At 58.6% G+C, this 20,625-nt stretch overlaps 1 protein-coding gene across 1 annotated transcript in view; it reads right to left on the bottom strand.

Moving 5' to 3' along the window:
* Positions 1-4,879: 4,879 nt before the first annotated feature.
* The window catches only part of MAEA (macrophage erythroblast attacher, E3 ubiquitin ligase), a 29,138-nt gene continuing 13,392 nt past the window's right edge, over positions 4,880-20,625 (bottom strand). The window contains 10 exon segments of the mRNA XM_033105437.1: positions 4,880-5,673; positions 5,836-6,031; positions 6,939-7,072; positions 9,734-9,842; positions 10,592-10,668; positions 13,529-13,642; positions 14,319-14,441; positions 17,872-17,979; positions 17,981-18,076; positions 20,090-20,272. Of these exon segments, the coding sequence (XP_032961328.1) occupies positions 5,578-5,673; positions 5,836-6,031; positions 6,939-7,072; positions 9,734-9,842; positions 10,592-10,668; positions 13,529-13,642; positions 14,319-14,441; positions 17,872-17,979; positions 17,981-18,076; positions 20,090-20,272 (1,236 nt within the window). The 3' untranslated portion in view covers positions 4,880-5,577.

A 20,625-nucleotide genomic window follows, 5' to 3' on the forward strand; every position in this document is an offset into this window, starting at 1 on the left:
GAAAGTAGCCCGAGAAAAAGGCCAGAAATGGTGATTTCTCTTCGATGAAATGTCCAGAAAAGGCAAATCCATAGACGCAGAAAGCAGACGCGTGGTTCCTGGGGGAGAGGGGGTGGTGGGAGTGGCTGTGATGTCATGGGGTTCTTGGGGGGGGGCGGTGACGACATGACCTGGAGTTACAGGTAAGTGGTTGCACAACCTCGCTGTACGGAGACACTGAGACCGTCCTCGTACAAGGTGAATTGCGTCTCAATAAAGCTGCTGTTATAAAAAGAGGAAGGTGGGTTTAGTGCTGCCTGCACTAGCGCTGTGCACCCAGCTCCAGGCGACCTCTCCTGCGACGCAGACCCTGATGCTCTTCCATCCTCACAAAGCCCTTCTCTTTGTCCGATTTCCCTCCACAGCCTGTTGCATTTGGCTCGCTCTTGCAGCAAAACTCGTAGGAAGAGCGTCCATTCGCCCAGGCCGCGCTGTCTCCACACCGGCAGCTGCTGGGCTCCCGGACACATGCGCGGCTCTCTGTCTCCTGTATCACACCGCCTGAACGAACTGCCCACCGCCAGCATCTCAGCTGATGAGCAGATGTCCCTCCTTCCAGTCGGGCCAATAACCCTGGAGTCCCCCGGACAGGCTTCCTCTCACCCAACCTCCATTCCATGCAGACAGCCCCACTTTCAGAAAGTGCTCAGAATATGAGCACTTCCCCGCACCCCGCTGCGCCATCCCCTCGGCGAGTCCCCAGCGCTGTCCTGTGCCCCTGGAGTTCATTCACCATGCAGGCGCCAGGGGTCCTTGGAGCCTAAGGTCAGATCACGTGACCCTTTCACCGCTTCATGGGCTCCCATCCCAGAGAAAACAGAGCCCTTCCACACCCACAGGGCCTTCCTGACCCCGAAAGGTGGTTCTTTGAAAGGATCTATAAAATTGATGAGCCTCTTGCTGGGCTGGTCAATAACACAAGAAGAAGCAGATGCCTAGTGACAGGGTGACAGGGACATCACTACGTGTCCTGCAGACATTAAAAATAATGGAGTGCAGCATGGAGAACTCCCCTAGCAAAGGTGAGCACACCCAGTGCCGCGCGACCTGTGACACAGCTGTGCCAGTGGGCTCCTCTCAGGAGTGAGAGCTTTGTTTAACAATTAAAATCAATCGGCGCAATTCTGCAAATCAACAGAATAAAGCAGTAAAAACATAGGGGAGTTTCATTAGCTGAAGAAAAGAAAGTGCATTTGACGAAGTGCAACATCCATTCAGGATAATAACTCAGGAAAGAAGTGAACTTCCTCAACCTGATGACCAACAAGCTACGAAAACCTGCAGTGATTCATCCTTCACAGTGAAGGGTGGTGGTCCACCTGAGACTGTTCTGACCAGGATGGCCCTCACCTGCCTCCTGAGCAGCACTGGAGGCTCCTGCTGTTACAAGGGAAGAGAAGGAGATGGATGGCAGAGAGAGTAGGAGAAGCAAGACTCTATTTGCAGTCGATCCATAGAAAGTGCTTTAAAATTTACCAAGAACTAGAACTAATCAGCGAGTTCAGTAAGGTCACTGGATACAAGATCAATACACAAAATCAATTATACGTCTATATGTTACCATATGGGAACAATTGGAAAGTTAAATTTTAAAATTACATTTACAATAGCATTAAAAATCATGACATACTTAGGGTTAAATTAACAAAATATGTGCAAACAAACTACCCTGAAAAATACAAAGTGTAGATGATAGCGCTGAAGGGGATCTAGACATGGAGACATGCTTGTGCTCACAGACGGGAGGACTCATGCTGTCGAGATTTTAAAGTCCCTGTTAGGGACTCAGTTGTGCGCCCAACCCCAAACTTATGTTGAAACCCTGACCACCACCCCCCCATGTGACTGCATTTGGAAGTAGCTAAGGTTAAATGAGGTCATAAGGGTGGGGCCCTGATCCCATAGGATTGGTGTCCTTCTAAGAAGAGGAAGAGCTAGTGTCCTCTTTCTCCCTCCCGGGAAGAGGGGCCGCAGCAGGAACCAGCCCTGTTGGCACTTTGATCTTGGACTTCTGGCCTCTGGAACTGAGAAAATAGTTTTCTGTTATCAAGGACCCCTGTCTATGGCATTGTTATGGCTGCCTGAACAGATGAAGGTATCTCCACACTGATCTATAGATTCAATGTTTTATATATATAAATGTTTTATATATATTATATATATATGGCAAAGCTACAATGGCCGAGAGCCGAGGTGTTGATGTGGGGATAGCCCTACGACATTACACAGAATAGAGCATCCAGAAATAGACCCAGTAGTACAGTCAGGGGATTTTCTTTTTTTTACAAAGAAGCCATATTATTCAATGGGGAGAAAAATCTTTTCAACAGATGACGTTGACTTCTCACACACACACACACTGAAGGTAACCTGCAATGTGTTACAGACCTAAACGTAAAAGCTAAAACTAAATCTTCTAGAAGATACAAGGTGATGTCATTGTGACCCTGGGATGGGCAAGTATTTCTAAAACAAAAAAGGCATTAACCATAAAAGAAAAACTTGATAAAGTAAGTTTTATGAAATGAAAGCATCTGCAGATCAAATGAACTGTCAATAAAGTGTAAAAACATCTGACTAACGATCTGTATCCAGAATATTTAAAGAATTCCTACAAATCAAGAAAAAGCAGATAATCCCATAAAAAGTGGGCAGATAAATGATGAGACAGTGAGCACGTGGCAGGCACTCGAATGGCCAGGGACAAAAGGCTGCCTCACTGTGGGGCCCACGCACCCACCTGGATTGCTAGGGGACAGGAGGAAGGCATGGAGCAGCTGGAACCCTCCGCCTTGCTGGTGTGGGTGTGAGCCAGTGTCACTCGGGACAAGATGGCCCTGGTGAGGTTAAACACACAGCAGCAGTATGACCCATAATCCCACTTCCGGTACTGCCGAGAAAAAGGAAACGCTCCACAAAGCCGTGCGCACCACCGTCCAGCCGCTAGAACCCGGCAGCACACGTGCCCATCCTGAACAGACTGGACAAACAACGCGTGCTGCACTGGGGACCGGTCGCTGCTCAGCAGTGTGCAAGGGGACCCAGGCACGTGCGCCACCGGGGGCCTCAGGACTTGCTGGGTGAGCCGGTGGCACCAGTGGGTACAGTCTGCGACAGCCGCCCAGGGGCCAGAGCTCACCCCTGCTGCTGAGAGTGAGAGTGATGGCCGACCGCGTGTGGGGGCGAGGCCGGTCTGGGAGACGCGCGGTAACTCCCTGGTCTGGGAATGCTGTACACCCGGGCTTGGGCTTCCACGTGTGTCCACACCGATCAGAACCACCCAGCTGTCTACTTCAGATCTGTGTACTTACACGTCCGCAATCTTTCTTCACCTCAATTATGAAAACCCGCAGCTAGCTGCCACCCCACACAGCGTCCGCACACAGACTCCGGGGTCCAGCCTGAGGACGGGTCACAGGCACCGCCACCCTGGCCAACCGGCGTGTCCACTCAAGTTAAACATGTGACAGTGATTGCTCGCCTCAGCACCTTCCCACAGATGGGTGCGCCCAGCAGCCACGAATAAGTCACGGCCACCGTGTGGGGACGGGGTACACGCGTGCTGTGTCACCGGGGGGGAACACTGTAGGCGGCGGGTACGATGGGGCCACCCTGCCATTCCATGTCCCGCAGCTCGGGACTGGCAATGACCCATCCCTGTGGGAAAGGCCCTGTGGGCAGCATTGGGGCTAAGGCGGCCTGTGGTGGCTGTTCGCGTGTGACACAGAGAGTGCCCTCGCTGGAGTGGCTTTGACAGGAAAGGAAGAAAAGGAGGGGCCGGTGTGAGCGGGGCGATCAGGGAGCAGCCGGCTTAGCCCAGCGCTGAGCGGGCTCACAGCAGCCCCAGGTCACGCCTGGCACGACGTTCGAATGACTAGGCTGCCGCATTGCGCGAGTCCGGTTTCAGTGTCACCCAGACGGCACCGGCAGAGCACGACAATAGCCCAGAGGGCATGGTCTCTTTGGGACGTAGATCCCAGGTGGGTTGGGGAGCAGAGGACCGTGGGATCATCAGGCAGCCGCAGCCGCCAGCGTGCAGGGCGGGGCGGAGGAGGGCGGGGCGAGGAGGAGGGCGGGGCGAGGCGGGGGCGGGGCCAGAAGCAGGAGCAAAGGAACCAGAAGGTACGCCCAGGTGAGGGGTGGAGACCACCTGCGTCTTCACCAGGACCCGTTGGATGGAGGAGCAGGGACAGAAATTGCCAGCACAGAGTGGTCAGCGACCGGGCACTGGGGCGCAGGACAGGTGGGTGGGGCTGGCGCCCCAAGCGCTAACCAGGCCGAGGGTCTCAGCCCTTTTGGCAACAGCGAAAGAAGCTGCGCAGGCTGAGGAATTTACCACACGGAAAAGGGACGGCTCCTAGGGCTGAGGCAGTGGTTGGGCCCCTTCACCAAGGACCTGCCAGGCAGGCGGAGGAGCCCCATGTCACCACGGAGTCCTAGTTTGAGCCGCCTTGCAGCCACCCCCTGGGGCAGGCCAGAAGGCGTGTGTCCTGGCACCCCGTCCCTGCCAAGCATCTTCTCGGGACGATGGCGCAAATGAGGCCTATCTGGCGGCGTGGAGGGGGCCAGGCCTCCGCCCCACGCCAAACGCAGCCCTCTGCTCAGGGGAAGGGCTGTGCTGGCGGCCCGCAGGGGGATGGGAGCATGCGGATGTGGCGCCTCGCCCCTGGCTGGGCCCCAGTGACCAGGCGCTGTGAGGCTGGAGGGGTCCTGGGGGCGCGGCTCCTGGGGGCCCAGTTCGGGGCCACCAGGCCCCACGGCCTCGCTGATGACAACGCCAGGGACGAGCAGACACAGCCGCGAGCATCAAAAATGGAGCAGCTTCAGCCTCACACAGAAACGAGAAATAGAAAACCCTTTTATTCACATGTTTGACATTTACAGTTTATTAGCTAATCCACGTCAACATGCACTGAATACAAACCTCTACGATATGGTTGTGTCAACTACAACGGTTCACTTGATTCGAAAAGTCATCGGTGGTTATTTCAACTGTAATGAATCGCATTTAGACCTAAAGTATGGAACCATCCGGCAAGGCCTCTGCAGAAACGCAGCCCAGTGGATCTCCACGGGAGTACATTCTCAAGCAGGATAAGGCGGCACGAACGACGGGACAGTCGCGATGCCCGCGGGCTGTGGGGCTGGGCGTTTTGGCAGCAGCTCTACAGCCCAGCATCCCTTGTGCACCGCCAGTCACTGGCAGGCAGTCCGGCGCGGCCACCCCTCTCCAGGCCACGGCGGCAGGACCTGCCTATTCCAGCAAAAGGAGGGAACTGTGAGAACACAAAAGCCACTCACTCCTGTTCCTGCTGTTCCAGAGCTCCCCTCGGTGTCACGTCAGTCTCAAGTCTCTTTCAAAGGTGAAAGTCCTTTCCAGAAGCATGAAGCAGTCGACAGGTTACAAATCCACCCAGCAGAAGGCTGTTGCAAGCACAGACTGTTCAGTCTCGTCCCCTCCCATCCTGAGAGTGTTATCGGTGCTCACGGATCTTTGGTCGCAGGAGACAAGAGGCGCCGGAGCCGGCGGGCAGGGCCCTACATGATGTACACTTTCTCCGCCTGTGAGAAGTGGAAGACCTCTTTGGTTCTCGGGCAAACCACCTTATCGTCTTGGCGGATCGACAGCAGAGACTGGAAGGCAAGACCAGAGCACGTTAGGACAAGCAGACGAGACATAAGGCAGCTCTCTGCCACACCACACACGGGATCCCGGGGCAAGTCACCGCACTGCGCAGACCGGCGCTCCGGGCGGCGCCGCCCACCAGCCCCGCCCCGCCCCCCCACCCCGCTCACGTTGTAGCCGTAGACATAGCCGTTGGGCAGCATCATGGGCGGGTTATTCTCGTTCATCACATCGCCTGAGATCTTGCAGACCAGGCGGGAGTTGGCACAGTGCGCCATGGGCAGCGGCTGTGCCAGCTTGTTCAGGGAGCGGCTGCACACGGGGCAGTCGGGGCTCCTGGAGCTGCCGTCGTCCTTGTAGCACTGTCTGTACCTCGGGTCAAGGAAGGGTCACGGAGTGGCGGGCCAGGGTGAGCAAGGGGCATAGAAGCCACTCACTGCCACAAGGGCCCCAGGCAGAAAGCCGCTGGCAGAAAAACAGCCTGAAGACTGAGCAAAACGAGAGGCCAGAGACCCCCAGCCCAGGGCCCCTCCCACACTCGGAGGGCAGGGAACACACACCCCACCCACACAGTGCATAGTCCTCAAGGTGGGACAGGTGGGAGCCCTGTGACCTGGGCAGTTCTCGAGGACATCAGAGAAGGCAGAACAAGCTCTCCTCTCGAGCGGTCACGCAGGCTGCCCTGGTTCTCAGTTGGGCCTGGCCAGGTTCCAGCAGCGGCCCTGGGACAGTCACTAGTCCCGTCACAGGAAAGGCCTGCCCTGTGCCCAGCGTTAGATGACAACTAAGAGGCAAACAGCCCAGGCGTCCTGGTGGGGAGAAGCCAAGGGGCAGTCCTGGAGGGGACCACACTGCATTTGAGAGTTACCCACAGCCGCTGGGGTCAGGCTGTCAGCTCCAGCCACAGGGGAGGCTGTCGCCCTGCCAGAGATGTGACCACCTGTGAGCTCATCTGAGAAGACACCTGGCTGGGACAGCAAAGGCTCGGACCAACCAACATTCCAGAGGGTTCTTGAGAACCACAAGGGAACAGTATTCTGAATGGCTCGAGTCCCAGCTGCCGGAAGACATGCAAACGTTCGTGTTACGGTGACAAGGAGAGCGTGCGCGCGGTCTAGCCGGCTGGTCTACCAGCAGCGCCAGGCCACGTCAGCAAGGGCGCCGCACACAGTGGAGAGCACGGTCTGACCTCGGGTACGCACAGCGCCCGCTTACTTGTGGGGCGCAGGGGCGCAGGGTCATGGCATGCGCCCAACAGGCACTGGAAGGATACGGTGTCTTTATCGCAGAGAGGCCGGCCTGCAGGGTGAGGGTGAACACAGAGTTGTTCCCCAGCTGGTGCAGCCTGTAGTTGTCGTACCGGAACTGCTGGGTCAGCATGCGCCACCGGGCCGGGTCCAGCAGGTCCTGGAAGATAAGGGCGGTGCTTCAAAATGCCACCGGCGCCACAGCAGCAAACAGACGCAACACTGGCTCCATGCGGGTCAAAGGCAGAGAACGGAGCACTGCCCCTCACAGCCAGAGGTGGCACACAGGCGACCCCCAGCCACTGGATGCCCCTGTGGCCTTGTGACATGGACAGGACCCAGTGGGCTGGAAGGGCAGCCCAGCACACAACGTGCTCTGGAACCTCGTGCTGAGGGCACTGAGGTTTACGGGGAAAAGCCTTATTCCAGAAGAGAAAGAAGACTACATCTGCTTAACGTCTGTCCCTAAAATCACCAGGATTACACTCAAAGATGTGTGTGTGTTTGGGAAGCACAGACAGAAGCCAAGGGGTTCAGGAGGCCCGTCCTGGGAGGGGGCGCTGCTGGCCATGCTGTGCGAGCCCCTCAGGGCCCTCGAGTTTAGGGTACACGTCCCTCTCAGTTAAAAATCTGTGTTTTAATCTTTTCACCCAGCATGGTCCGTGGGCGGTTACGCCATGGCCCAGGGCTCTGGGAAGTGACAGCCCCAGACCCTCTGCTTCAGGCCTCTGGTGGGGTCGCCTCGTTCTGGATACTGCTTCACCTGTTTCTTGCGTGACCCACTTAGACCCGCCTGGGACCCCCCATTTTAGGGGTGGGGGCCCTGCTCTCTCGTGTGGCAGCTCCGTCCCATTTCCAGTGCTCCAATCCTGCGCTATCCTCCAAGCCTCCAGGCCTTGTTTCCGGGACACAGCGCTGTGGCAGCGCTCATTCTGTTCTCCGTATCTCAAACTGCCTGTTTCCTCAGAGCCTAGGTTCTCCCGCCTGTACCTTGGTCTTTTTATTTTGGGTTGCCGAATTTCTCCCGCCATCATTCAGTTAACATGCCATTTCTGTGGGCTGTGCTTGTCACCGGGTGGGCACAGCGGTTTGCTGGGCCCCACGCAGGCTGAGGCTTGCCCCGGAAGTGCCACAGCCAGGCCTCCCAGGGAGGGGACGGGCGCCACACCCTCCTGAGCCAAGCGGCCTTTCATCTGTTTCTGACAAATCTTCTCCAGAGCAGGGATGAGAAACTTAAGATGCCACCAGTCAAAACCCGAGTCTTGACTCCCCTCCTGGGGCTCCGTGGCCTGTGACTCAGTCACTACACAGCCACCGTCAGTGCAGAACAGTGTGGACTCACCCGGCGAGAAGCTGCCAGCGCCCTCCAGGAGGCCTGCAGCCCAACACTGGAGGCGGGGCGCCCCAGGGGGTGTGCTCACAGCTGGGGGAGGAGGAGGGGTGCAGGGAACCTGGACAGCAGCTCCAGGCCCAGAGACAAGGCTGGGCCGCCCACAAGGAAGGACTGCACCTCACTGCCTGGGGATCAGGAAGGTCTGTCCCCACAGACTCCACGTCACGGCATTGGGAGGAGGTCCTCTGGGAGGCGCTCTGCTCATGAGGCAGGAGCCCCACGGATGGGCTCAGGGCCTGTAACAGAAAGCCCGCAGAGCTCCTGGGAGCCCCGCCACGTGAGGACGCAGGATGAGTCTGCAGCACAGAGGAGGCCCTCCCCTGACCTCACACTTCCTGCCTCCAGGACTGTGAGAAATGGACATGTGCTTTCACAAGCCCAGCCTGTGGCATTTGTTACACCAGCTGGAACGATGGAGACAGACGCGAGTACAGAAGTGGGTGCTGTGTGACGAAACCTCCCAACGTGGAAGCGACTGTGGGGCTGGGTGGTGGGGCAGAGGCTGGAAGGGCTGGGGGTATGTGCCGAGAACAGCCTGCACTGCCGTGGACGGACCTTCTGGGTGATAGCAGGAGGCTCAGGCCTGTCTTCAGGACATGTGGGCATGTGCGCGGGAAGGGCTAGTGGGTGGCTCTGAGCGGAGGACGACCTGTCACTGAAACTGGAGGGACGGCAACCCCTGCCACTGGTGGAGCCTGGCCTCGTACACTCACAGAACCTGGCTGGAGCTGTCTAAGCAGGGGTGCCGCTGGCTTCTCGAGCACGAGACGCGAGAAATGGCTACAAGCCGGGTTGTCTATCCAAAGGAAGTGAGCGGGACTCCAGCACCTGAACTCCTCAGACTGCCGGGGTGTGAAAGGGAGAGAACGTACAGGGTGTGGCCCAGCGACCCAACGAGGGGACCAGGCCTTAATTAAGCAGCCACCCTGGCGGGAGAGCCGCCGTGAGACCTGAGGGAGGAGACAAGAGTGAAGGAGGCCATCGGACGTGGATGTTGGACGGGATGTTTTTCGAGACACAGGAAGAACCCCAGGGGCTGCCCTGCCCTTCACAAGGGGCCATCGCTTGGCCCCACAAAGCGTGGGGGCTGGTTCTCGAAGCCGCACGACTGCGGGAGGGACTGAGCACAGATGTGCCAAGTGGCCCTGGCACAGGGCAGGGAAAGGCCACGAGAGAAGGAGCCACAGCTAGGAAAAGCAGGAGAAACGCAGAGGCTACACCTGCCTGGCTGTGGCCCCGGGGTCTCCAGAGACGTAGGCCGAGGCGCAGTGCTTGCCAGGCCCCAACACCGAGGACTCGTGGTCCTGATTTCTCACCAGCAACACCGGCACACACGGGAAGGCCAGCCTGGCACACTGGTCATGCTCTGCGTGTGGCCGTGACTGCAGACCGTACCCTCACAGCCCCAGGGCCCACAGGCGTGGTTACCTTGTAGGGGGAGATGTGCGTGTCTGGCGGGAAGGCCAGCATGCCCATGACCTGGCGGACCTCGTCCAGCTGGCTGCCTTCGGCCTGACTGAAGTGTTTCCGTGCGTGTCTAGAAAACATTTTGGTTCATCTAAGTCTGTGTCTCCATCTCTCAGAATCTGAGCTCTGTCTACACTCGGGCCTGGCCCGGGCTCTGCCAGGGCTCAGCCGTCTCAGCCGCCCCCTCTGCACTCAAGAGCCGCCCACCGTGGCCAGCACTGTTCTGGGTGGCCAAATGCGGGTCAGAAAGGATGAGCGCACCAGCGGTAAGAGCGCTCGCCCCAGCTCAAGCACCAGGGTTAGCCAGCAGGAACCTCAGGCCCACGGCAGCCAGATGCCCATGCTCACGGAGCTGCCTCTGCCTGAGGCTGGACCGGCGGGAGACCACCGCCAGCCCAGCTGGCGGCTCTATGGGGCCATCACGAGGCTCAGGAGTGACGGCCAGCGTCCCTGCCCTTCTGCTCGGACCACCAGGCTGAGGTCGCTGCAGCCCCAAGGACAGGCCCACCAAGCCCTGGACACTGTGCCATCACCATTCTGTCTGATGACCACGACGGAAACCCCCAGGCTAAGGACACCTGACTGAGGACCAGCCCCATCAAATCGCTCCTGAGCTACGGAGCTAACGGCACTTCCCCGAGTGAAAACAGCCCACGCCTCCTGCTGGTACGAGACAGAAGCAGGTTGGCCATCCCTGGGTAGGGCCTGCCAGGCAGGGAAGCCCCGCCAACAGCCCCGTGTTTCCTTCCCCAGAACCCAGACCTTGGGACCCAGCCGCCACCCTCCGCTGGGAACCGCATGCCCATCTCGATGCCCTACCTCACGGCGTCCAATCTCTTGTTCTGCCGGATGAGCTCAATGAACTCCTGAATCCTGAGGCTGAACTCCAGGCAGCTCTGAGGGTGAAGACCAGACAAAGGCTGAGACGGTGTCAGCAGGAAGCCACACCCCCCACAGACCCCCAGACGGCCCAACACTGGGCACACCGCTGCGGAAGCTCACAGCCACAGGAGGCAGGTCTGGGGCCCGACCCTGACTGCAATCCACCATCCACACCTCCCTGGCTCTGATGGCCTGGGGCCCAGCCTCTCCTAGTAAAGCCTCAGCTAGTGTGGCGGGGGCACCACAGCCACCCGCAGGGCCATGCCCTGGGGACAGCTGGGCTGGCCGGACAGGTGTCACCCGAGGGTGAGGAGCGGCCCGAGTCCCCGCTGGCAGCTCAGAGTGCAGCAGCTGACGGCGTGAGGGGCTGCCCCCCAGTCTTGTTACTGTGAAGTCGGAAGCACGGCGGTGCTCACTCAGCTTCCTGCTCCCAGCGACATCTCCTCCTGTCATCAGCCTTGCTGTGGCTTCACCTCCGCGGGCATCGGAACCACAGAATCAGAGTCACGTCCCCCCTGACCTGCTCATCTGTCTGTCCCCCATGCCAGGGACCGCTGGGTATGGGGGGAGGCAGGCCTGCGGGGAGGCCCCCACGCCTGGTGGGAGGACATGCAGAAGGCAGGAGCAGGCACCACTGGGCGGGGCTCACGGGCCACACAGACTCTCGGGGAGGCATGCCAGGCAGAAGGGAGACCAGTTCAAAGACCCGGGAGGTGGGCTGCTGGCTGGGACCAGGCAGAGTGGGCAGGTGGTGAGAGCTGGTCCGAAGCCCCAGGATTGGCCGAGGGTTAGAGCAGGGGACCGTGGTCCAGCTGTGTCTGGTAGGTGTCAGTGGAAAGCTGCACACAAGATTCTGAGGGCCACTCAGGGAGCATACCAGCAGCGGGGTCCTCGGCACGGATCCCAAACACTAACATGGAGGTCTCAGTGGTACCCACCCAATTGGGGCTAAAAACCTGTGGCTGGGAGTAGGGGGCAAGCAGGCCAAAGGAACTTTTGTGACCGAAGATGAAAAGCTGGATCACTTCACAGAAGTCGTAACTTAAACTATAAACCTTCCACAAGGTTCAGAAAACACTATTTCCACTCAGAAACAGAACTACGTGGACTAGAACATAAACGGATCTTAGGGTTCTTCACCCCCTTGTCATTCTGACTTCCACAGCACCCAGGCCCCAGGATGGAGGAACGAGACTGTCCACGCCAAGTCCAAACATCTGAAATTTAAACTCCAAGTGTACAGACCGCACGCACTTCTCCCGCTGGAGCCTCCAAGCTGCCCACAGATGACGCAGCTCAGCAGTGACTCCCAGGCTCCAGCCACGCTCCATGGACACGAGGGTGGGCCTGCTGACATGCTGCCAAGACCCTGGGGACCAGCCAGGCAGAGGTGCAGAGCCACTGACCCAGCGCTTGCAGCCGGGGGGGTCCCTTGCCCTTGCCCACCTCCGACCTCTCACATGCCTGACTGCAGCTGGGTGGAGCAGGTGCTGTGTGCCCAATGACAGGTGTGGCACAAACCAGGAGAGAGGAATGAGGGCCCTTCAAATGCCAGAGCAGTGGGGAGAGGTCCCGCCAGCCTCCAGGGCGCCCCATGGCCGCCACTCCTACTCCCAGGGCCCTGACTAAAAGCAGGGGAGCCCTGGGGGTGTTCTCCAGGTTATAGCTTTTTCACACTGACGTGCTCTACTATTTATGATGGCTCTTTGCTCTACGAGGCTAACTTTCAAATATAGCAGGTCCTGAGTCCCGTCTTTTGTTTCATGTCATTTCATTAGAACACTGATGAGATGCCGTGAGGACTTCACTTTTGTTTACACCAATTAGACTGCAGGACAACTGGCTTCGTTGTATGACGTTCCGCTGAAAGCACAGAACCCTCGGACGGCGCTGGGGGCTGACTGCAGTCCACTAACAGGGGATACAAACACACTGGAACCTGGGTGTTCAGACTCCAAGTGTGAGCACCGCTGCAGATGACCCCGCCAGGTACCGGACGCTGGCCACGCCTGTGCTACCTGTGAAAGGTGTGGCACACCCACAGGCACGCAGCTCCATCACAGCTCCCTGTGCACACGTCCTCGGGTGCAGAGATCCCAGTCAAGTCGACAGATACTATTAGATTGGTGGAAAAGTAACTGCGGTTTTTGCAATCATTTTTAACCTTTTAAACCACAACTAGTTTTGCACCAACCTAGTAACATGAACACGCACTATTTCCAAAGCGCCTTCTAGCTACGTGAAAACGTGGATCCCAAAGCTTCTTTTCTCCTCTAGTCTCCTGATGGATCTGAGGGCTCCCACTGGCGCCCTCAAGCACGTGCTCGCACATACAGGCAGGAGAGAGAGGAAGCTGTGGCCCCCAGCTTCCTCTCCCTCCTGCCTGCATGTGCGAGCACGTGCGTGAGGTCATGTGCACACAAAGCTGTACAGCAGCTGGGCACCCTGACCTATCCATCTGTATTTTGAGTATGTTGCTGTGTCATGAGGGCACCTTCCAAGCCCACCGGAGTGGGCAATCTTGCTGCTGTGCCATCAGGTGGGGAATCTGACCTGTCCGCGGGTGTTCTAGGAGCACGTCACTGTGCCATCAAGGCGCCTTCCAAGTGCACTTTGGTGACTATGTTCTTTCAAGTTCAACAGCCATTGGTGGTTTCAGCCCCGCCCCGCGTGTCCCCACATGGCCACGAGGCCTCACCTGAGTGACAGCGGCCCGCGGGGGTGTGCCCTCACCAAGCAGCCGTGGGTCTGGGAGGGAGTGAGGCTGCAGAGACAACCTGTCTACACGGGAAGCCCATTCTCCTTCCGACCTAGTTCCCGCTGGGGGTCCACACGGCTGTGGGCCGCAGCAGGAGAGTAGGGCGAGTTACGTACCAATTCTGGCTTTCCTTTCATGGTTTCCATACCAAGATCCTCACTTTCTTTAGGGGAGCCACTGGCCACTCTACTTTTCCGTCCCGGCTTCACGTCATGCTCGCTTTGGCGGCCCTGAGTGGCAGAGAGTGTCACCCTTGGCTGGTCACTATGTGCACACCACAAACTCAACCAGGGAGGGGGTAAAGGTGCTCGGTTTAGAAAACAGAAAACAAAGTTTTCTAACGGAGGCGGGAAGGTTAATATACGTTAAACATTTCTGGAAGGCCCCGGGGTGAAAACACCTAAACCCTGTAATTTGTGTTTAAGTGTCTATTTTGTAAGCTGTGGTGGGTCTCAAGAAAAGCTGGATGCAACAGTCTCCTAGCCTGGACCTCTGCAGACCTGCAGGTGGACAGGGCTTTCCCGAGTCTATGACGATGCAGGAGCGGGAAGGACTGCGCTCCACCCCAGCAGTGGCTACCATGCTGCTTACACGTGGTTGGCACCTCCTCCCTCAGAAACTCACGCTCAGAACACTGGCCCAAACCGTAACGCAGAAGGAGGTGCACCACCAAAATCACCCCAAACCCACACCAAACACAACCACCCCAGCCCAAGGCCAGAACCAAAGAACTGTGAACCAACCGGTGAAGGTGCCTGGTCCCAGGGCAGGTGGCAGCCTCAGCCCCGCCCCGCAGGCCCCGCCCCTAGCCCCACCCACTCAGGAGCCCCTCCTGCGCCCAGGCGCCGCCCCTGCCAGCCCCTGCCAGCCCGGGCTCGGAGCCCCGCCCTCACCGCCCTAGCTCACCTTCATCTTGCGCAGCCGGGATTTGTTGTCGTGGCACCAGGCCAGGCAGGTGGCCGTCTCACGCCTCTCCAGGGACTCCTCCACTTCTTTGGCCGTCAGGAACATCTCGATGTTCACTAAGTCCTTGGGGGAAGGGAGCGGAGCGCGCTCAGAGCACTGGACCCCCGGGACTCCGCCCCACAACCCTCCAGACCCCCTCAGCCCCTGCCAGCACCCTGAAGCCCACCCTGGCCCATGGGAGTGCGTCAAGCGCCGGACACGCAGGCGCCGAGGGATGGGCACGGCCACCCGGGCCTGTGTCACATTTCGATACCGGCTCCCAAGCGCAGCGGAGGGCAGCAGCCCCCAGCAGAACCTTGGGGCCTGCCCCCATTTCACCCTTCACGGGAAGACCTGGAAACCCCAGCAGCCCATCCCCTCATTTTCTGTTTTGTTTTTTCCTGAGGATTTACGTAAACCTGAGACTTCTGAGAAGGCGCGGATGCTGTGAGGCAGGTGTGCCACGCCCTGGGGGTCCCAGTGGGACCAGGCACCGCAGTGACACCCCTCCCCCAACTCAACCCGCGGCTGTTGCCACTGGGGGGCTCCATGTGGTGCCATGGGCGCACAGGCCCCAGCAGGAGGTGGGGTACGGCCAGCAAGAAAGGGCCTCCTGGCCACACAGAGCGATATGAGGGATGCCTGGCCATCAGGAAGGAGGGAGCCATTTGGAGAAAACGGGAATTTCAAGGGTAACCTGCTCTTCTCTCTGGAATGGACGGGTGGAGCGTCCAACACAAAAGCCCTTGCATCTTGAGAAGAGCACAGACCCCCTGCCTGCGGGGTCCTGCAGCCAGCGGCCAGTATGGTGTGTCTCAGGCCCCACACCCAGCCTGCCAGCACTGCCAAGCGCAGGACACACTGTCCACCTGGGGTCTGTGTGGCACAGCACGTGAGGAGGTAGCCGTGGGACTCCCGTGTCCAGGCACCAGGGCCGGGTAAGCTCCGGCAGAAGCTATGGCGGGAGAAAGAGCGCAGGGTCACTCTGGTGAAAGCAGACGAGAGACAAGCTTCCCGTAAAGTCAGGCACCTGCTCTCTCTACCTGAAACAACAGCGGAGAATCCATGTTAACGGGCTAAGGCAGCCGCAGTGAAAACCAGGCATTCAGGGAAAGTTGAATGAATGAAGAAACCAGCATCAGAGGCCCATCATGTGGCAGCCACAGCTTGGCGTGTGACTGTACCCGGGGCCACACGGGCCTTCGCCTGGGTCTCCTGCAGGACAAAGTGGCGGCCGACAAGGGCACAAGAGCACTGGGCACAGGGCACAGGGGTGTGCCCACTGGTCGGCGCTGGCGGTGACAGCACTCCAGGCTCTGCACAGCACCTGACGGGCCGCAGTCCCGAGCGCTGGGGGAGGGGAGGCGCAGGCCGCGGGCAGACACTGCCAGGTGTCCCCAGCCTGCAGGGGCCGACATGGGTTTGGATAGCAAGCCTGAGGATGGCCATCAGAGCCAACGGGAGGGGTGGACGCACCCGCTCAGAGCACGGTGAGCAACGCCTCAGGGGCCACTGGTGTCCTCTCACCACTGCCCCTCCATTTTCCCTCTTTTTTCTGGAACCAACAGGCAAATGTTGGGGCTCCTAGATGAGGCTCAAGTTCGCCTTTCTCTGCTGTCTTCACCTTTTTCAATTTGGCTCTAAATCCCCAAGGAGGCCTCTTCTGCTCGCACCTCATGACCCACTTGTGCCCTCCCTCCACACAGTGCCAGAATCTTTCCAGATCTTTCTCTTTCCTGCTCATGGCTTGACAGCCATGGACCCTTCGTCGTGGGAGTCACCCAGCTGGCTGGCAGGCGGCCAAGGTGTCCCACCACAAAGTGAAACTGAAAACCAGGTGCCGGCCTGCCCCACGGAGATGCCCACACTGTGACTTCTCACGCAGATGGATGGGCTGCTGCCCTGCAGCCTTCCGCTCCTCCATGGCTGCACATGGCACTCAGCCATGTCTGCGACGGCCTGGTGCTCCCTCTTCATCGTGTCTTTTGATGAACGACCCACACACGCCAGCCTCCTCCATGGTGAGTGCCCTGGCCTGTGCGAGACCTGCTCTGAGGGCACGAGCACATCTCCTGCTGCATCTGCTTCTAGAAGCGCCCTTCATTTCTGCACGTGCTGTGAAGCTGGGGGTCCTACGTGGAAACCCCCAGTGGCCATACAGGATGTCCAGGACCCCGGCCACAGCCCGGCAGCTCCAAGCTGGATCACAGCAGCAGCTCCCTACAGGACCCCAGTGGCGCCGGTGCCCTCGGACCTTGGTCTTCACTCAGCAGCCAGGAGAGCCCTGTCCAACCCTCCTCTGTTCAGGCCGTCTCCAGCGGGGGCCCGCGGCCTCCCCACCCTGCACATGGTGCTCCCACAGCCTAGACCCTCCCCTTCCTTCGCCTCCCCACGTTTCCTGGATGACACCGCCAGCCTTCCTGCCCACCGCTGCACATGTGGTCCTCACAGAACCCCGTCACGTGCCCTGGGGCCAGCAGGTGCAGGCAGCCCTGTTTCCCAGCCCTCGGGGTACACTCAGCAACGCCCTCACAGGTGCAGGGAGGCGCGTAGGTGGACAGGCAGGATACCTGACTGGGACTGGGGGCCCCGCCGCTGCCCAGGGCTGGGGCGTAAGCAGGAGCCCCCGTCTGCTGCACGAGTATGAAGGCCACGTGGGGGCCTCCTGACGCAGCACAGAGGACAGACACTAACGGGCTGAGGGACTCCTGCCACTGCCCGGGCTGGGACCAGGACAGAGACAGACAGGAAGCGGAAGGCCGGATGCATGACCAGGACCTGTGGGTACCCGCATGAGGGCATGAGCTCAGCAACAAGGCGGACCCGAGGCCACCTCCTGGGAATGGGGGATCTTCTGTGGGGTGTAGAGCTGCCAGGGCTGAGCCCCATTCACACACGTGGGTGGGATTCAAGCTAAGAAAAGGGATGGGGTCGTGGTGGGGTGCACATGTACCCAAAGCCAGCAGCGCCTGGACTGACTGAGGAGACGAGGGAGGAGCCCCTCAGGAGGGCGGTGGTCTCAGAGGGTCCAAGCGCATGGCAGAGGAGCCGCTGAGGCGGGTCCCCCAGGACGTGAGGACCACGAAGGCACTGCTCTCTGCAGAGGCACTGCCACCAAACGTTTCAAAATGTGGTCGTTTTACTTAACGTGGGACTGGACATCACCTTAAATTTGTACAGAGACACGTGATGCCGGGGGGGCAGGGACACGCTCTGGTTGGGGCAGCTCCGACCGCTGTGGGCCCACCATGGTAGACGATAGCCTCGGGACAGAGCCAGTGACCCCGGCTACAGGGGCCTGAGGGCTAGAGGACAGATCCGTAAAGACCAGGAGGGGCAGCGAGGTCGCCCGAATGCCACCTCCGCCAGGCCACCATGCCCTCCCGCGGAGGCTCCCAACGGCCTGGCTTCCCCGGTGCACCCCAGGCCCGGGCGGCGCTGGCCATGTGCCGGGGGAGCACAAGGGCCCACGAGGACACGCGGCGGCCGACCACGTGGGAACCCGCGCACCCACCTCGATGCCACTCTGGCGCGCCAGCCGCACCGCCGTGTTGTAGTAGCCGCAGCGCAGCAGGTGCTCCGCCATCATGCGGTCCATGCGTTTCCGCTTCCACAGCCCCGCGGGCCGCAGGCTGGTCACTGCTGTGCTCCTTCAGGTGCTCGATCCGGCGCTTGCACAGCTGGGCGCTCTCGTCCTCCGCCTGCACGGACTCCACCGCCTGACATGCACACAGCACGTGTGGCTCAGGGCACGGCAGGGCCGCCGGCCCCCAGCCACCCATCCCCCTGGCCTGGCCACTGCAGCCTCACTGCCTGGCACGGAGCTCTCAGTCTGTTATAGCTTCTGGGTTAATGAAGCCATCGATCGTGACAGTGACAGAATTCACACAGCTAGACAGACAGCAATGACCTACACCGGCGCCACCCGGCACAGCGGCCTCTATGCGCCACCTGAGGTGTGGCCAGCGCCTCCGGGGACCTGAACCTCAACTTCCCGTCAGTGCACGGCACTGGCCAGCACAGGCCCAGATCCTGATCGGCCCTGGCCTGCTCCCGCACACCCCACTATTTTGCCTTCAACCACTGCCCAGAAGTCAGGTGCCAGGAGGCCTGCTGCTCTTTACAAGTGGTTCTTTCTCCTCCAGTTGCTTTTAAGATCTGTCTCCTCATTTCACAAGAACATGTTATGAGTTTGTTTTTGTTTATCCTGTCTAGGGTCTGAACTGGTGAGCTCGTCAGCTCTGAAAACCACTGTTTCCTTCTCCTGGGACCGTCTCTGCTCCCTCCCCTTCTGGACTCTGGCAAGCTCGGCAGTCTCCGCTCTGCTCTCAGCCTTTACAGTCTTAGTCTTACTCTGTATATTTTACCTTTGTATCTCGGGGCTGCATTCTAGATAATTCTTCAGGCCTACCTTCCAGCTCACAAACTCTCATTTTAGCTCTATCTGATGCTGAAGGGTTAAAATGTATGTGATAAACAAACATTTGACTTTCTCATTCTCGAAGTTTGCCTTTTGTAAACTCTGAATCACTTTTTTTTTTTTTTTTTTTAAGGAGGGCGCAGCTCACAGTGGCCCATGCGGGGATCAAACTGGCAACCTTGGTGTTATCAGCACCATGCTCTAACCAACTGAGCTAACCGGCCACCCTGGATCACTTTTTATCTGTTCCGTTCCTCTGTAGATATTTTTAAGCTCTTACACTTTAAACACAAATTAACTATGGTATCAGATCACTTCTGTACCTGAAGTCTGTGCACACCCCCTTTCTATTGTCTCTGCTGCGTCTCAGTCATAGTGTCTTGTATACCTGCTTACCTCCGACTGTGCTGGTTACTGTGCTCGAATAATCGGATGCACATGACTGAATGCATTTATTCTGCCTGGCACCTGGAGGCACCATCTGCCAGGGACCACTTCCACCAGGTGCAAGGCTGCAGTGCTGTCAGAGGTGTCTACTTAGGGGCACCAATTACGCAAGGGTACTGGTGCAGGGTCCATCATCAAGCCCCAGGAGGGTCTCCCCCAAGGAAGCAGCAGCAGCTCCTCCCCACGCTGCCCCCTCTACCCTCCACCTCTGGGGATCCCTTTCTTCTCAGAAAACTCTTGATACTTTCAATAGATACTTTAAAATCTCTCATCACACTGTTGGGTTGTTCTCAGGGGGCATACAAGTCCAAAAGTCCCATCTACCATTCCAGAAACAAGAAACCCTAAGTGCTTGTGTTTTTTGTTTGTATTTTTAAACTTTTTATATATTTTAAATGTGTTTTTTCCAGGACCATCAGCTCCAAGCCAAGTAATTGTTTCAATCTAGTTGTGGAGGGCGCAGCACACAGTGGCCCATGTGGGGATCGAACCGGCAACCTTGCTGTTAAGAGCACCGTGCTCTAACCAACTGAGCTAACTGGCTATACCCCTAAGTGCTGTTTTGAGGTGGAATTCTAAAAAATAATAAATCAGTCTGTTACCCATCCTGGCCTCCCTGATCTGGGCCTGGGACACTTTGGAGCTAGGACAGCCCGGCCACACGGGGAAAGGAACACAGCGCTGGAAGCCGGCCTGGGGCTGCAGAGCGCAGGTGGCACGGAGGCCTGGCTGGCAGAGCGCTCCTGCCCCCTTGCTATGACAGCCAGTCTCTCTACCTCAGGCCCCGCCTGGCCCCGGTCGTGTCACAGCTCCCAGAGAAGACGCCCCCCTTTTCAGGACCCGGAGACCCAGAAGCAGCACCAACCTTCCTCTTGAGGACGCTAAGCTTCTCCACCACGCCATCCAGCAGGCTGACCACCGAGTCCACAGCAGGGCAGCTGCTCAGGGTCTTCTCCAGCTCGGCCACCACCATGGTGACGTGGCTCGTCTCGCGGTCAATGTTCTTCTGAGCAGCTCGAAAGCGCTTGTTCAGTGTTTCGTAGGGCACCTGGACGAGACAAGAGTGCTGAGACCCAGGCCACCAGGCACGAGTGCCCCCCCCCTGCAGTCCCGCCCGCCTCTGCGTGCCCACTTTCGGAGGCAGAAGTCTTAGGGTTCTTCATCTCTAACACCTGACTGAGACCCACACAAGGACTGTGTGACTGGAGGCCACTCATGTTCCTGCATGAGGGGACACGCAAAGACACACACTGTCCCCAGACTGCAGAGCTGACGGAACGCGGACAGACGTCAAGGCCAGCTCCAGAGACAGGGATATCCGTCTTTAGCTTTATCCAAAAGGAAGCAGGTGATGGACTTCTTCAGTCCATCCCGTATCCAGTCCCAACAATTTCATATTGT

Source organism: Rhinolophus ferrumequinum, chromosome 5 (genome assembly GCF_004115265.2).
Source record: "Rhinolophus ferrumequinum isolate MPI-CBG mRhiFer1 chromosome 5, mRhiFer1_v1.p, whole genome shotgun sequence".
NCBI classification, from domain to species: domain Eukaryota; kingdom Metazoa; phylum Chordata; class Mammalia; order Chiroptera; family Rhinolophidae; genus Rhinolophus; species Rhinolophus ferrumequinum.